Here is an 18,393-nt window from a genome sequence, read left to right as displayed (position 1 = left end):
CAGAATGACCAGGCCGTAGTGGACAATTTAGCCTGCACATTGGGATAAACTCTGCTCTTTATGAAGCTGACCTCCATGCCATCACGTGGTCCATATGGCTCTCAACATGCAGTGTCTGTTGTGATCTGGCTTTTGATTTTAAGTCTTTTCCAACTGCTCCTTGGCCTTTAAAAATTATGATGAAAGAATTTAGTAGTTATTTTCATTATTTGTTTCCTTGTGCTTCTAATATTATTAAACATAAATGAAATTCTCTTGCTGCACCATCTTGGTTTCTTTAGGGATGCTGCCATGTTGGTTGATAGGACCTAATATCCTGATACTGAGATGGTTGTGCATCACGATTTCACTAAACTGATGTTTTAACTCTTTCAGGGCGGGTGTCGACTTTTCTCGAAATTCAGGGGCAGAGGACGATAATCTGCTGTAAACTGCGACAAAATTTGCCGTTATATTTTAGTTCAACTCTCTTTGCTCGAAGGAAAGTTTGCTTCATTCATTTGACTTCGATTCCCTCTGCAAGCATGAGTAGCAAGGAGCAAACAGCCTCTAAAATGGCATCGACGTCTGGTGAGAGACCAAAGCGAATGCTCAAAGCAAAGTACTCCGTGGATGACGTTTATCATATTATCGCTGAATCAGACTCTGAATTGTCGGACTCCAATTTTGATTCTGGAGATGGAGATCAAAAATGAAAGTGAGGTACCAGCATCAGCTGATTGTGATGCTCAACACATTCATGTAGCTGATGCGCCGATGGCAATGTTCGCCTGGAAAGACACCCACGTACGATGACAAGAGATACAAATCAGATTGCGTCACACAAAGACAGCCAGGTATCCAGCCCACCACGCATTCCTGCTGGCCGTCAAGCCCCAACAGCAGCAACTCCACGTGCAGCCAATACCACCAGCGATGGCGAACAGGCACCGACAGCACCCACAGCACACAGCGACTGATGTGTTATGCTGATCTTGGTGTGAAGCCATTGCTTTGTGTGGAAAAAATACACAGCCTTCAAAGAGTTAAGTGCCATTGCCACACATTCCTGGTCATCAAAAATAAATAAAAAAGCCATAGCATCATTTCATATCATGGCTTTTGAATTTAGAGCTATGACAATTGTTTTATGCCCTCTATTGTGCTTAATTCTTGGTTACGTGTACCATTTTTGGCTTATGACTTATGGCTCCGTTCTCTGACCATTATTATGCAAAAGGACACATATAAATAAAAGTAACAGTAAAATAAACAAAAATAAAAACAAACAAGGAGCACAAAGCTTATTCTTTAAAGAATCCAAAACTATGACAGCAAGCAAACAGCACCGTCATCTTACATAGTCGACTGGAGACATCACACAAAGTGTCAGTGTTGGCTCACAGGATGACAGCCACCTTAAAGGATAAGTTCAGTATTTTTCAAGTTGAAGTTACTTCACCACATTTATGGTATATATTAATTTACCACATAAAATTGACGTCTAAATTGAATTTTTTTAACATTTTTAAAATACCTTGTCTATTCTTGCAGTTTACAATGGGGATGAAGGGTACCAATTGTTCAAACATAAAAAATAAGTCCATTCTTCAGGCCAAGAATGTTATCGGATATTAATCTGTTTCTTGAGAGCTGCACAAATATTGTAAAGCAGTGAATGCATGTTGCTTTAGAAAGGAATAAAATAGTCAAGAAACTATTCATGAGATTTGGCCACTTGAATAGAAAACACCTCACCTCGACGATTGTCTCTAAGTGAAATGCAAGAAAAGGCTGCCAGCCCATGACAAGAACAAGTGACACACACGCACCCAGGCACAAACCCCGCTCACGCTAACCTGTAGTTACCATTTCATATTATCTTTATGGCTTTTGTATATGTGTGAGAGATAGCATAACACTAAGTCAGTGAGAACGTGCAAACTCCACAGGGCCAACGACCAAGCACACGATTCAAAGTCCTAGCGCTAGATCTGTGAAGCAGCATCAGTAAGAATTGTTCTACCATGCTGCCTACTTTAGAGCTGTTCATCTACTCAGCGCTCAGTTTTCTACTAAATGACATTTCCATTGCTAATATTCTAATTCACTTCATTTCAGCCCACTTCACTTACTGCTGTGGTGAAAAGACTCACCTTAAAGACGTTTGGAACTGCAGATGGCTTCAGTAATGGGTGATCAGGAACATATTTTCTTTTTCTCGTCAGCTTGACCACAGAGAAATGAGTGACACAAACTTATAGGTCCCCTTTCAGTAGATCTTCCATCTGAGCGTTCACATCAACCCTAAGCACTACAGGTCATAACTTTAAGGTGTTATGAGGAACACAGGGAAGTCAATGGAAAATGTAAATACTTTGTTTTTTAAGTTTATGTTCACATTCTGGATATGCACATTTTTAAACCATTTCCTCAAAAGGCAAAATTGCTGTAAACACCCTGAGATGCGTGTTTGGTTTCAGGCTGATCTAAACACCACCCACGGTGGCGGGAGTGAGCAGACAAGCGAACAGGAAAAGTATTCTTACCTCAAGAAAAATAGTTCCACCAATCTGGGATAAAGTGATTATTTCTAGTTTCCATTTGTTATCATAAGTCTGTCTTATAAACGTGGAAGGCATGTTTTCTCAATCCCATTAACATGCCTTCCAATGAGGAAGCGGAGCCTGGGGACTCAGAGGTGGGCTCCCCCATCTCTGGGACTGAGGTCACCGAGGTGGTCAAAAAACTCCTTGGTGGCAGGGCCCCGGGGGTGGATGAGATGCGCCCAGAGTTCCTCAAGGCTCTGGATGTTGTAGGACTGTCTTGGTTGACATGCCTCTGCAACATCGCATGGACATCAGGGACAGTGCCTCTGGATTGGCAGACCGGGGTGGTGGTCCCCCTCTTTAAGAAGGGGGATCAGAGGGTGTGTTCCAACTACAGAGGGATCACACTCCTCAGCCTCCCTGGAAAAGTCTATTCAGGGGTCCTGGAGAGGAGGGTCCATCGGGTAGTCGAGCCTCGGATTCAGGAGGAACAGTGTGGTTTTCGTCCTGGTCACGGAACAGTGGACCAGCTCTATACCCTTAGCAGGGTCCTGGAGGGTGCATGGGAGTTTGCCCAACCAGTCTACATGTGTTTTGTGGACTTGGAAAAGGCATTCAACCATGTCCCTCGGGGAATCCTGTGGGGGGTACTCTGAGAGTATGGGGTACCGGCCCCCCTGATAAGGGCTGTTCGGTCCCTGTACTATCGGTGCCAGAGCTTGGTCCGCATTGCCGGCAGTAAGTCGAACCCGTTTCCAGTGAGAGCTGGACTCCGCCAGGGCTGCCCTTTGTCACCGATTCTGTTCATAACTTTTATGGACAGAATTTCTAGGCATAGCCAGGGCGTTGAGGGGGTCCGGTTTGGTGGGCTCAGGATTGGGTCACTGCTTTTTACAGATGATGTTGTCCTGTTTGATTCATCAGGCCGTGATCTTCAGCTCTCTCTGGATCGGTTCGCAGCCGAGTGTGAAGCAGCTGGGATGAGAATCAGCACCTCCAAATCCGAGACCATGGTCCTCAGCAGGAAAAGGGTGGAGTGCCCTCTCAGGGTTGGTAGCGAGATCCTGCCCCAAGTGGAGGAGTTCAAGTATCTCGGGGTCTTGTTCATGAGTGAGGGAAGAATGGAGCGTGAGATCGACAGGCGGATCGGTGCGGCATCCGCAGTAATGCGGGCGCTGCATCGGTCTGTCATGGTGAAAAAGGAGCTGAGCCGCAAGGCGAAGCCCTCAATTTATCAGTCGATCTATGTTCCTACCCTCACCTATGGTCATGAGCTATGGGTAGTGACCGAAAGAACGAGATCGCGAATACAAGCGGCTGAAATGAGTTTCCTCTGCAGGGTGTCTGGGCTTTCCCTTAAAGATAGGGTGAGAAGCTCAGTCATCCGGGAGGGGCTCAGAGTAGAGCCAGATGAGGTGGCTCGGGCATCTGATCAGGATGCCTCCTGGACGCCTCCCTGGTGAGGTGTTCCGGACATGACTAACCGGGAGGAGGCCCTGGGGAAGACCCAGGACACGCTGGAGGGACTATGTCTCTCGACTGGCCTGGGAACGCCTTGGGATTCTCCCGGAAGAGCTAGAAGAAGTGGCCGGGGAGAGGGAAGTCTGGGCATCTCTGCTCAAGCTGCTGCCCCCGCAACCCGACCTCGGATAAGCGGAAGAGAATGGATGGATGGATGGATGGATGGATGGATGGATGGCATGTTTTCTTAAATCAAAACCTTTGCTGCTCCAAAGCAGATGTATTCGGTAAGTTTTAAAGCTTTTTCTGTCGCCTATGAACCTTTGTAACCTTTAGCCCCATTGTAAGCTGCAAGAACAGATAAGGTAGTTTTAAAATTTATAGAAAAACACTTCACTTTAGGACACATTTTTATATGAAAAATTAATATGTACCATGATTGTGAAAAAATAACTTCAACTTGAAAAATACCAAACTTATCCTTTAACGACCAGCACACAACATCCTTGCTGCCATAAAATAACAATGAAAAACGATTACATGAAAGGCAAAAAGATTTTCAAAATGGTGTCTGAATGATATCACCATCAAAATGAAGAACAAATGAATAAACAATGCAAAATCTAAATAATAATTAAAGATAATGAATGGAAATATTGCCAAAACCATAAATAACACGGTTCAAATAGCAAAATACTCATTAATTTGAGACCAAAAGGTATTCCAATAGGAACAAATATGGCCCTCTCAGAGTCCTAACAGTAGCTTCTCAAGATTCAGTTCGAGCAGCTACAGTCACACAGTCATAAATTCAAGTCCAGGAGGAGATCAAACTGATGTGGTAGGTGCGGTGTGAACATCCTATGATAATAACCCATGTGATTAACCTCCTTTAGGCCTCCCCTGCTCTCAGTATGCACAAAGTTAACTAGACTGGTGTAAAGTTCTTGCTGAAACTCCTCACTTGCTCGACCCAGCTACCTCACTTTTCCATCACCTTTCCTTTACTGCAGGTGTCAGTTAGGCCAATCTGTTGCTAATTAAACCCTGGTAGGGATCACTCCACACACCATAGCAGGCTGCCTTTGAAAGGCTGGCACGCCTGGCAGTAGTCACAGTAATGCTGATAAAAATTAACATTTGCTTCTTGACCATGGAAAAAACAAATGATACAAGTCAGTACCTCCTATGTTATTCACCAAATATAAAATATATTTTAAAAAATGAGTTAATTCATTCAAATAGTAAACTATGAAACGAAGAGCCTTCCAGCACTGGAGCCCTACAGCATCTATGTGGATTTTGCACATCCTCTCCCATGTCTGTGTGGGCTTCCACTGGTTATTCCTCTTCCATCCCAAATCCCAAAGACAGGCAGATTACAATTATCAACAATGGCTCATTGTGATAAAATGTGCCCTACAATTGACTCAGACCTGATCCAGAGTTGGTCCATGCCTTATACACAATGCTGCTGGGATAACCTAATCATATCCATGTATTGGAAGTAGTGGGGTTGGAAATGAGTCGACAAACAATAAATAACAACTGAGAGTAACATTCCAACAGTTTGTTCCACTGCTGTTTTCAGTAAAGAGCAAATGCACCATAACTACAACAAACATGTTTTATGTGGGAAAGCCTCATCATTCTTCTGCCAGACTGCCCTCTCCATATCACTGCAGAGACGGTCTTCTGTTTGCGTTCTTTAAATCTCGGTGTCATTTACTGTATGCCCAGATTTGAGGAGCCTCCTGCCTCCACTCACCCAAGGTCAGTGGATCAAGAATGACGTTCATCGGCCACCTGAGATGACATGTATGGCCAGAATGGGTGACTTCTCATTTCAAGTGACTGCCAAGGGATGTGTAATGTATCTGACTTATCAGGTGACAATGGCAGATCTCTTTCTTCAGAAAGTATGCTTTGACATTCTTTTAGCTTTCTTAGTGGGTCTGCATTTCTAACTTGTCCACATCACAGCAGGTTGTGATTCAAATAAGCTATGTGATTGGTAATGCAAACTGTTTTCTATTTGAGGGTTACTAATCAACTATCAGGTAAAACAACCTGCAAAGTTAGTCAGAACTTGTGGTATGTGTTGTAATGGACAGCACATATGGGCCGGATTGGTGAGAGTACCTTAACTGGCCAGGAGGCCAATATAACAGAGAGATTGGGGAAGGCTCAGTCTCAAGACTGTGTGCTCCCCCGGCCCACTAGATGGCAGCTCCCCTGGGTTTCGGTACCCATTTTTAAACCCATGGGAGTTGTAGTTTGGTGGCGCAACAATCCTGGGGTCTTTGGGTGCTACACTCCCTACTGTTTGGCTTGGAAGTGCTTCCAAAGGGCGAAGCCCTGGCACTGGAAATACTCCTGGGTCTTCAAGAAAAAAGACTGCACTTCCTTGTCCAAGTGAGTTTAGCTTGGAGAAAAGACATACAACACTCGCCTGGGGTGAGCATTACTGAGGAGGAGCAAAGAATTGTGCATTTGATTACTGTTTAGAGGTATTTGTTTAAAAATAAATCTTTGTCTTATACTCGGGACTTGTCTGAGCATTCGTGTTTGGGTTTTGGAGCTTTCTGGTGCCCCCTAGTGGCTGTTGTGTCTATAGGATACAGCCTGTGCCTGACTATCAAATAGGATTACATTTATTTGCTTAGCAGATGTTTTATCCAACAAAAAAAAAGGTGGTCAACATAATTGAGTAATTGAGTCCCCCCAATCTGAGGACTGTTTGTGAAACAAGAGTTACAAAACAAGGGTTGCTTTTAAAGAAAATAATCCAATACTTGGTCACTGAGTAATGGCTAGTGCATGTGTGTTTGGAGTCTGTATGTAATATGACCATCAGGCAAAGATGAACTAAAACAACAGTGGAATCCCAGAATACAATTCTATCTATGTCCCAGAAATAGTGAATTTGGTGTCATAAAAAAAAAAAATTCATACACTGAGTCCAGTTTGGTTCCATTAAAGGCGTAACCCATGATTTCGGTAAATCCATTGTTGTACAGCTTCCTGAAAGAATAAGAAGAAATAGGAATATCATTTATGGAATAACGATTTATTATTCCAGAATGTGAAGACCCACAGTTACAACTGTACATAAAAACATAAACAGAGGAGCATTCTGGTGATTCTGATACACATCTTCATATGTTTTAGACAGGGGTTGTGAGTTTAAAAGTCAATGGTCAAGTCAGGTTAGTCAGAGAGTGGAGACAAAGGTTGCCTTATTATACACAGATATGACTTTTATAAGCTTGAGGGAAACTTGAACCAAGTTAGACTGTAAGTATCTCACAAGGGAATCCAGTAAGTGCTTGAAGGCAGATTAAAGGAGCACACCAAATTGTAACTATTAAACAGGTAGGGATCTGAAAAGCTGATGAAAAGAAGAAGAAGAAAAAATCTAAAATGTCAATTGCTTACTAAAAATCAAAGTGAAACAAGTCAAAGAAAAAGTTCTGATACCAACTTTTTTTTTGGTCTGTCCCTCATTGTATTTACAAAAGAATCCAAAGTATGGACAATGAGTAAAGGCTGCCACCATCTTTTATAGGTGGAGTGCGATGGAGTAACATGTTGTGTGACTTCCTTATAGCACTGGTAAACAATGTTGCCAAGGCCTTACGTGGTCTGATATAAAAGTGTGGCAAAATCAAAGAAACAGTATGCATGGCATTACAGCGAAGTGTATTCAGAGACTTGGATAGCTGGTTTGAAAGTTGGAGCGTTTCTAAATCTTTGAATCACTTTATCCAAGTGTTTGCCATCACATTTTTTTTTTATTAGATATTTCTATAACAGTGAGTCATATTTAAAGTAACAGTGATAGTATAGTACAGTATAATTACATGTACTAGTAGTGTTTTTAATTTTTTAAATACCATTTTATAGTAACGTGGGGCTGCATTTGCTTTCACAGACAGCAGATTCCAACTCAAGTGATGAAAAGTATCATGCACTGTTCTTGGTGGCTGTTGGATGTGGAGGGTCTGTGGCTAATTGCAGGTCAAATTTATTAAACGTCGTCTTTTTCAAAGAAGCACCTGATGGAGATGTAAATTCTGTGCTGAAGTCCCAAATTAAAATTGACAGATAGTGGATCATTTGTGAACCTTCGCTATTTGAAGTGTCAGATAAAAATCGAATCATTATAACCTTTAGAAAATGCAGCCACAAGATTGTATTTAAGAATGAAGAAGGAGCAACCCAACCAGGAGATGGAAAGGCAGAACAGAGTTCTTAGTAAGTATAGAGTTTGCCAAGAAGATGTTATGAGACAGGCACTGGTCAGAATACACGTGTGTCAAAATCTTAATGAGAAAACAGAGCAGTAAGTTCAAAACCACATAGGGGCCATTTCAAAGAAATCGATAAATTGATCGTAGCTCCCTAAATAGAACGTAACTTGTAAGTAAAGTAGGGCTAAATAGAATTAAAGAGGATGAGGAAAAGAAATCTAGTATTCAAAAACAAAATGAAAAAAAAATCCTCATTCAGGAAAAGAAAGAAGAAACAAAAATAAGATCTACTATCTATATATATATATAAAATCCCTGTGTGCGTCCAGGTGTCCGTGTGTGGGTGTCTTCTGGTGAAGTGCGCATGCGCGATATTACTGTCAGAGAAAATTAGAGGCGTTTTACGGAAATACAAACCAGTATTACTGCGAGAGGAAATTAAAGGTACACAATACAGTGACGCATATTACAGCAACATACAAGCCAGTATTACTGTCAGAGGAGATTAAAGGCATATTACCGATGCGCACGCCTGTATTACCGCCAGAGAAAATTAAAGGTGTATTACGAACGTACAAGCCAGCGGACGTACAAGACAGCAAACGTACAAGAGGGTATCCTTCAATAAGGGCGTGCACAGGCATCCGTCAATAAGGGCGCGCACAAAAAGGCGAGCCTCAAAAGGGCGACCCCAATAAATAAAGGCGCACGTAAATAAAGATCTGCACCTTTGTTGCTCTTCACATATTCCAGAGCCATTTGAACTAAATTATCTACGAACGCCTTTATTCGCCGCGCTCAATTGAGGTCGCCCTTTTGAAGCTCGCCTTTTTTTGCACGCCGTACAAGACAGTATTACTGTCACTGAAAATTAAAGACACACAATACACGGCGGCAGCCCATGAAGAACGGTCAGCTCAGCAAGTAAACATCAACAAAAGAAAGGCTGAAAGAAAGAAAAATACGACCAACAAAAAGAATGAGGTCAAAGTCCCTTGCCATTTAATATAGACTGTTCCTACTAATGTTTATGCACTACTGTTCTAGCGCCCGTTATTGTAACGGGATAAATGACTAGTAGGTAAATAAAACGATAAAAACAAAAAGGCAAAAGTATAATAAGGAAAATCTTAGAGTTTGGTTTCAATGTTCTTGAACTGAATATGACATCCCTTTAGTTACATTTATTTTGGTCACATGATTGACAAAGTCCTAATCATTTTTGTGTCTTGGCGAGGTTATTTGACCCTGCTGCAGTGGACTGGTGCTGGTCCAGGTCTGGTCCCCACCTTGTAGCGAGCCACAGAAAATGTCAATTGTGTTCATCCAGTAAGTGTTGTGCTTGTCTGACTTTTTTCTTGTATATTTAAACAATACCTAAAGAAGAGTTTCCCCTCTCTAAACAGTAAAGACTTCACCATTTACAATGCTTGACCTTTTTCAGAGGTGGGTGGGTTCCTGTCATCAGGTTCTGGGTTCTGTACATTAAAAGAAAGGGGTGCGCATTTCAAAAGAAGGAGAGAAAAGCAGGCATCAGAATAGACTTGGATGTAACACACAGTAGTAAACGTTGATGTAATTTCACCGAAAGAAACAACAGATCATCACTTTTCATTTAGTTACATGGCATGAAGGAGTTTTGGACTTTTCGTCATCCGGCGGCTGTTGGACTGCTCTCTGGACTCACCGGTGAGACTGTTTTGGTTCTCATTTTGGAGCAGCCCCTTTTGAATCATGTTTCTGCCGTCATTTCATCGTTTCGATTGTGCTGGCTTCCACCCGTTTCTCAATATTTGCAGTTACTGTGTTTTCATATTGGTTTTGGTGAGCATGTGGATGCTTGTTCCTTGTTTTGTAATTATTTATGTTTCACAGATAAAACCAGGGAGGCCGGGGTCCATTTTGTGTTTTTATTTTCTATCACTGTTAATAATTGCATTCATATTGGGATTGGAAATTCAGGGTGTATGCAATATTTTATCTTTTCAAATACATTAAATTTACAATTGATTTTTTGACTTATTTATCTGTTTTTATCCTTTGACTGGAGAGTACGAGTGAAAGGCAGGTGAGAAATTGAAGGGTGAGTACAGTTTGATGTGACCCATAGCACATCTAGAGTGTGTGACTTGCCACCCTCCGAGCGTGAGTGCCTTGCATCTGATAATTCTGGCGTAGACTCTGGTCCTCGGAATTCAAGTGAGTTAGTTTGAATGTTTTGTTTTACTAAATTTGATTTTGTGTAAGCATTTAGGAAACATAATATTCATATAAGGAGTGAAAAAGCTGATCTAACAACCAAGCAATTACTTTTAATTTTGTTTTATGTGTTTAAGCTAGATTGTGACAACAGGCATCAGAGAGAGAAATCATTGCAGAAATAGGCAGAGGAACAGTGTGTTGTGAATCTGTTTTTAACCTCGACTTTTTTCAATATATTGATAATTTTATTGCTATTTACATGACAATCCTATGGTAAAATTTAGAATTTTGTTTCGGATCATGAATGCACCATTTTGCACTTTGTTATTGTGATTGAGTTGGTGTTACAGCCTTAGAATTGGTATCAGAAAACTACAAAAGTCATCATGAGTTCTAATTTGCAGCCTGGGGTGTTGTGAAGTTGTGACGTTATTTATTCTCAAATGTGAGCACTCACTCCTAGCAGGGAATGGGTGTGGGATGCTTTACAAATACTTCTTATGTCCTACTCTGAAGAAAGACAACTTCTTATCCTAGTCAGGCTTTTAGTAGAATTCTTAGGAGGAGTTCTGAGACGCTTGATAAATACGGGCCCAGGAAATGGATAATGAGAGATAGTTAGAGACAGACAGAATGTTAGAAAATCAGAAGAAGACAAGAAAAACCAATCATCAAAACCAAAAAACACAAAAGAACAATTATGCTAATTATCCCAAATCAAATCCAGACTTGAACACAGTGTGCTATTCTCTGCCATGTCAAATGGATGTGTCAGTAACATCATTGGTTGAGCCTGCATAATGTCACATGTCATGCCCATGTGACTGACAGTGGAAATCATAACTAGAAACAATATGGAGACATCGATGCCACAAGACTCCAGCAAGGCACAACCCATGAAAACAACATGGTGGTATGAAAAACAATAATAGTAAGATGCCCCTGGCAGAGTCTCCACATTTCCCATAATTTCTTTCTTATACACTGGGTGGCCAGTTGCAGGTGACATGTAATTAAAAGACCTTCTGAATGTTAAGGACACATCCACGTGTTTTCTATATCTGTTTTCTTCTGGTCAGAGTCACAGAGTAGTGTCAAGGATACCAAGACACATGTTGATGAACCCCAGTTATTGTAAATAGAGGACAACTTGCGATTAGGAAAACCAACAATCTAAACTGTGAGCGACACAAAGGAATTTACATCCTCATTCCAGACCTTATCCTACACCATGTTAGAAGTTAATGCATCATACAGAGTTTGAAAAAATAACTTAATGCTATACGGTTAATGTTCACGAGGAGTCGGCCATCGACTGATACTTACAGCGTTAGAGATTCGTTAGATAAGCCTTGAAAAGCATTGGCAGGAAGTGAGGCTATGTAGGGATTGTCTGCAATTTCACTAACAATATTAAAAGAGAAAACAAGGCATGTATTAATAATGTTCTTTTCACTTTATTATAAGGTGTTTATTTTTCTTGGCAGCTTTTACTTTTCTCAGCATAGTCAAAAAGGCCGTTTCCCAAGTATAGTGGCCTAAACCATATTGAAAACTGTAAGAAGCAGTGGCTTCAGCGAGCACAACTCACATTGTATAAATTCCCCTGGTGAATGGAGATGGCTAAAATATTTTCTTTCAACCTGTACCACCATTACCAATATGATGCACTAGGTTAAACAGTTTATTGGTTAGAAGTAAAAGGATAATAGCCAGAAGATATCTAGATGGCTTATTCCCATACACAATTCACTCATACCACATGAATTCTTATTAAAAGTCAGGAAATGCAGAACAACTGCATTCCAAAATCACTTAGTCCATTGAAATATATAACCCAAGACAAATCAAAGGTCAATTTGAACAAACATATTTCAGATTGTATTTATAGGTTTAGTTTATTTGAAATCATCACTTTTATTTTTTACTTGGCTCCGGCTCAGAATGTCTGTCTGTTGAGCCTTTGCCAAATACAAGTTCATCAGAAGATTGTACGTTATCGTATTGACCCTTAGGCATCACATTAAAACAGCAGAAAACAGTCCTCCAGAAATAAAAATCGGTATTCCTGTAGCTAACACATCAGCAGCTAAAAAGCAGAAACACTAAGTGGCCACTTCATTTTGTACACCTGATATCTTGTGCAGTGAACTGCTCGATCCATGCCAGCACCATACTATATATGTAGGGAGTAGTAAAGCAGGGAGGACAGTGCCATGTTGTTTATAGCACAGATTTTGTTAGTTTCTTGTGATTCCATTGCATCGCCCCTATTTAAGATAGCGGCACCATATGAAGAAGTCCTCATTTTTGGATTAATTAAAATTAAAAAACAAACAAACAATGACAAGCATAGCTAGGGCTTAACAACTGTTGTCATTATCAGGAACGCTACTTTGTTTTCTTTAGATTTTGACTTGCTTTGTATATTGGGATTTGATGGACATTATTATGACCTTTGCTCACATTCTCCTGGAGCCTCATGGATAAAATGTGTTTACAATCAGAAACGTGCATAAGTCATTTGTTCACAAACTTGCCGTGAAAAATGCACAAGTGTTACAGTAAGTTTTGACCATCTCAGACTTTTTAGTGTTGGTATTTTAATGACTTCAAGGAACAGGACAATGCAGTGGACAGAAAATTTAATTTCATTGTGCATTTCAATGATATATCAGTCCCATTCTGATGTTCTTGACCTTTTTTTATCACAGTTAACATGTTTTCTCAATACAGCTGTCTTCAGTGTTGGTAATACTATTAAGTATGTGCATTAGGTGTTAATCACCTCAGTACCTAGACTTTCTATTTCGTCAGCGTATGCTGAGTTCTGTATGACGTAAATGTCAGCCTTAGACAGCCTTACCAAAAAGCCAACCAATACACACAGCATGACCCTGAAGTCTGCTTCCCACACTACTGAATTGTGAGTTCAGCCGGGCCCAACATGAACAACGTTCGTCAGACACATTTGAGCATCCCATATTAGTTGTATATTAATTGAAGGAAAGTGCTTTCTTCCTACAAAAGCAAACATTATGTGATGGCGCCTTATATTGCAACATTTGTGTACTTTGGGGTCTCCATCTCTGGTGCTGTAGCGCTACTGTGGCTGCAGATTTTCATTCCTCTTCTTAATTAGTGACCAGTTTTTGCTAATTTTAATTGACTTGCTATTTAAGACTAAGACGCCATAATTATTTCTTTTTAAAATTATTTAATAGCCAAACAATAATGAGATACTAAGTGATCCAACATATGACCAGCTACCTGTGTCCATAATAAAATATCAGAAAATAAAGAAAGGTGAAGGTCTCAGTAATGCTGATCTGCTCAAGTCTACAAGACATTTTGATGGTGATTTTGGGAAAAAGAAAAACCAACCATTCTGGAAATGTCAGGTATGACAGAATAAGAGCAGCAACTGGCCATGGAATTAAATAACAGGATTAATTAGTAACAAGAAGCAACTTCTAATTAAAAACTGGCCACAGAGAAACTGATAGGAGTTTAAGGCCCCGATGTAGATGGTCATCTGTTGGCTCACTACTTTCACGTATCATTTTCTTTGGGTGACATTTAAAGAAAAGAATGAAGCAATTCAGAGGACTGAATGCCAAAAAAACAAGGCAGTTAAAATGAAGGGAGGAGATGTTAATTAGCAGTAAAAACTAGTCACAAGTTAAGAAAAGGGCTAAAATAAAAACCTACAGTAGCGCCCCAGGACCGGAGTTGGAGACCCCTATTGTCGTCAATTACGCCAATTACATTAGGACAATCAGCAATCGCTGTAAACTGCCTTTTGATCTCGGCTTACTCAACCTGACCCTAAAGAATGTATCTGTGTAGAATCTTAACTATACCCAGGGGTTGAAGTGTCGGAACATCTCTAGGTTTGTGACAGATGGTAGATGAATACCGACACATCGACCTCTGACCTTGCATGTATTTAAGCATTATTGAAGTAACTCCCGCTCTCTGGAGTAACTATATTTTATAAAGCATTGTGAAGTGTAAGAGGAAGCAGGCACAAAATGGAGTACACCAGCAGTTATTTAGTTCTACATTAATCACTGATCACACCATCCCATATAGATAGCATGACACGGCCCAGTGATGACTGCGAGATTCCTGACCGGTCAGCCAGTTCACAGTGAAAAATGCCTGTTGCCAAATACCCTACAATTGTTATAACCTGTAACGGAGCAGGGATTGCATGATTTCTGCGTGATGGTCTCTGTAATGTAGGCTCCAGTTCAGCACACAGCACCAACAGGATGGCTTGCGGAAGTCTAAATTAGCTTATAGGGTAGCCATCTTTGTTAGCCATTGCAATGGCTTGTGCATTCCTGCACAACACAGCACATAAATATGAACTGTGTCTTCCCCTGAAAGAAGCCACCTCTCTGCCCCCTGTCCCACTTCCTCCTGGTATTTCATCTCCTGCAAAACATCTTATCATGATTCAGCTGATTCAAGATTATCTGCCATTCCACCTAGTTTGGTACCATCTCCAAACTTAACCAGCTTGGTAATCATATTCCCGTCCAGACTGTTAGTATATACTGTACAGTATTTAGAATAACCCCAGCACTGACCCCTGAGGGACACCACTCATTCTTAACATCACCCAGTTCTGATAAGGCTCCTCACACCATACCCCTTTGCTTCTTGTGCTCAAGCCAATTTTGCACCCATCAATGCACTACACGTTGAACACCCAATTCTTTGAGTCTGATCTTCTCATGTTGTACCTTATCAAAAGCTTTCTGAAATCCAGATAAATAATATCATATGAACCACTCCGATCACCTCCTTTTCTTGCTTTGTCACACAATTCCAGCATATTTCTCCCTTTAGATGCCATGTTCATTGTTCATTAACAACCACTTCTTGCTAATAATTTCCCTCCGTGGTGCATGTTAAGTTTACCGGCCTTTTATTAATTGGATCAACTTGATCACCCTTTTATACAATGGGAAAGCATTTGCCAGCTTTCACTTCTTAGGCCCTTGCCCAGTTTTTAAAAAATGTGCATAGGGTTTATATACAGTATGCACTCAGTAATCTTCTTTAGCAGTTGAAGATAAATGTAATCTGGTCAGGCGGTTTGTTCATTTCAGCCTTTTTAATCTAAGCAGCACTTCTCCCTCTACAATTTCCAACACACTCAGTACTTCCCTTATAATTTCTGTTAGTGCTGAGAGGCTGTCAACTTCTTCACGTGTAAATTTAGGGCATTTATTGTTTCACTTCCTCCTTTACTTGTCTTCTTCTACTGAAAATACTGGAAGTGTGAATGACATGGTTACAAGTTGATGCAGGTAAAACGGTGTGATGCCACTGGATATCTGAACATCATTACCATACAGATATGTCCCTTCACGATAATCGTGTACTCATTTGTGGTTGAATTGTTTTCGCAGGACAACCACCTGTGCCGCAAAAGTATTAAAATGCTGCAATGGGTATAAGGATGTGACAGTGAATTCGGGTGAATGCAATCCACTCCCTAATCACCAGATTGGACAAAATGGAACAAGTTAATCAGGGCAGAGATCTGCCACCCACCAGTAACAACTATGGGACATATTAAAGGCGGCATGGTCCACCACCTGGTCAAGTCCGTGCCATCACTTGCAATTAAATACAGCAGGTGTGCCTAATAAAGTGGCCACTCCGTCAAATGTTTTCTGCAAAATAAAGTAATAATCATGTCCGAATACCGACATTAATTTCTGTAGGAACCTTTCTGCTTCAGCTCTTCAAACCTTTAAAGCAACAACATACCAGTAATCTGTCAACGTCTAACATCTATCTGCCTCTAGGGTACAATCCCTAATAATCTTAATAATTAAGTAATCCCCTTGGGATTAATAAAGTATCTATCTATCTATCTATCTATCTATCTATCTATCTATCTATCTATCTATCTATCTATCTATCTATCTATCTATCTATCTATCATATAGTGCTTTTCACTTCTATCTATCTATCTATCATATAGTGCCTTTCACTTCTATCTATCTATCTATCTATCTATCTATCTATCTATCTATCTATCTATCTATCTATCTATCTATCTATCTATCTATCTATCTATCTATCTATCTATCTATCATATAGTGCCTTTCACATCTATCTATCTATCTATCTATCTATCTATCTATCTATCTATCTATCTATCTATCTATCTATCTATCTATCTATCTATCTATCTATCTATCTATCATATAGTGCCTTTCACTTCTATCTATCTATCATATAGTGCCTTTCACTTCCATCTATCTATCTATCTATCTATCTATCTATCTATCTATCTATCTATCTATCTATCTATCTATCTATCTATCTATCTATCTATCTATCTATCATATAGTGCCTTTCACTTCTATCTATCTATCATATAGTGCCTTTCACTTCTATCTATCTATCTATCTATCTATCTATCTATCTATCTATCTATCTATCTATCTATCTATCTATCTATCTATCTATCTATCTATCTATCTATCTATCATATAGTGCCTTTCACTTCTATCTATCTATCTATCTATCTATCTATCTATCATATAGTGCCTTTCACTTCCATCTATCTATCTATCATATAGTGCCTTTCACTTCTATCTATCTATCTATCTATCTATCTATCTATCTATCTATCTATCATATAGTGCCTTTCACTTCTATCTATCTATCATATAGTGCCTTTCACTTCTATCTATCTACAAAATGGCATCTGAGTCACAAAGAATAAGAAAGACAGCAAAACTCTGCAAAGATCAACTTACAGTAAAAAGTTCACATCCAAAGAATGAATTTTTGTAAGGTCGGGGAATACATCAAGGCCAGTGTTGAAAATCCCTCTGTAACAAAACAGAACAAATTTGAGAAACCCACAAAGTTGGAAGAAATTATCTTCAATTTAGTCTCATCTGCTCAGGGGAATTAAAAAGACAATTTACTTTAAATAAAAAAAATATGTTAAATTACAGGCAGCTCTGTCAGGAAAGACATTTTAGCAGAGAGGATGGCAAGAATACAACACGCCTTTGTAGTCCACTAATTTAACACTGATTGATGATAAATGTTAAGAAGTGGTAAAGCAAAACAGTAAAGGTCATCCAAGTCTATCAGTCTGAGCTTTTAGGGTAAATTATTTGTAAAACTCTTCTTACTGAAAGATCCATTCATCCATATTCTGAAGTTACTTAAACCGCTAGCAGGGGGCAAGGAGCCTTCACCTATGTCACTGAGTGTTAACAGGAGCCAGCCATGGATCAGATGCTTGTGCACAGCAGAAGGGACACAAATGTACAAGTGGAAGGAGACTCGAAAATCCTGAGAAAACCGGGAATAGATACAAAGACGCAAAGTACATACAAAAAAAGACCCTACTCATAAAGCACCTTGAGATATTACTCATGACACAAAGGCACAATGTAAAATTAAGGTTATTTGAGTCTTTGTTCATGATGAGGATAGAAATTTGAAATTAGATTAGAGATCTTTATTGCCACATACACTGTGAGAGCATAGTAAAATGTGTGTGCCACAGTTGCTTTAGGGAAATATATACAGGCAAGAAGATGATGTATAATAAATACAGTAAATAAAAAATAAAGTAAAGCTAAGGCAAATCAAAAACTTGTGCAGCAGGCTACAAAAGCCTTAGTTGTATGGCATTCGGCCTCTGCCTAGTTAAGGCCTCTGGGCAGTTATATTTGCTTTAAGTATAGGCTCTCCAGACTTTATGATCATCTAGCCGATTCTACTAATATACAAATTCAAAGTCACTCTGCATTACAAAACACTCAGAAGTGAACACTCAAACCCATCATCACCAGCTCCTAGTTTTGCTAATAATGCTCTCCCAGAATGGTGAGGTATCCTAAAAAGCTACTTGATCAACCATAAAGCCCCATAAGGACAGCTCATTTCCAATATCG

The 18,393-nt window shown here is 39.9% G+C and overlaps 1 protein-coding gene across 3 annotated transcripts in view; it reads right to left on the bottom strand.

Moving 5' to 3' along the window:
• tshr (thyroid stimulating hormone receptor) overlaps nt 1-18,393 on the bottom strand; it is a 196,243-nt gene that overhangs the window by 44,712 nt on the left and 133,138 nt on the right. For all 3 annotated transcript variants that reach the window (XM_028821623.2, XM_028821624.2, XM_028821625.2), the window contains 3 exons: nt 17,236-17,310; nt 11,771-11,848; nt 6,945-7,013 (listed from right to left, as the gene is read on the bottom strand). In XM_028821623.2, coding sequence (XP_028677456.1) covers nt 6,945-7,013; nt 11,771-11,848; nt 17,236-17,310 — 222 coding nt within the window. The remainder of the gene's footprint in view (nt 1-6,944; nt 7,014-11,770; nt 11,849-17,235; nt 17,311-18,393) is intronic.

Source organism: Erpetoichthys calabaricus, chromosome 16 (genome assembly GCF_900747795.2).
Source record: "Erpetoichthys calabaricus chromosome 16, fErpCal1.3, whole genome shotgun sequence".
NCBI classification, from domain to species: Eukaryota; Metazoa; Chordata; class Cladistia; order Polypteriformes; family Polypteridae; genus Erpetoichthys; species Erpetoichthys calabaricus.
This window is presented reverse-complemented; position numbering and strand designations above follow the sequence as displayed.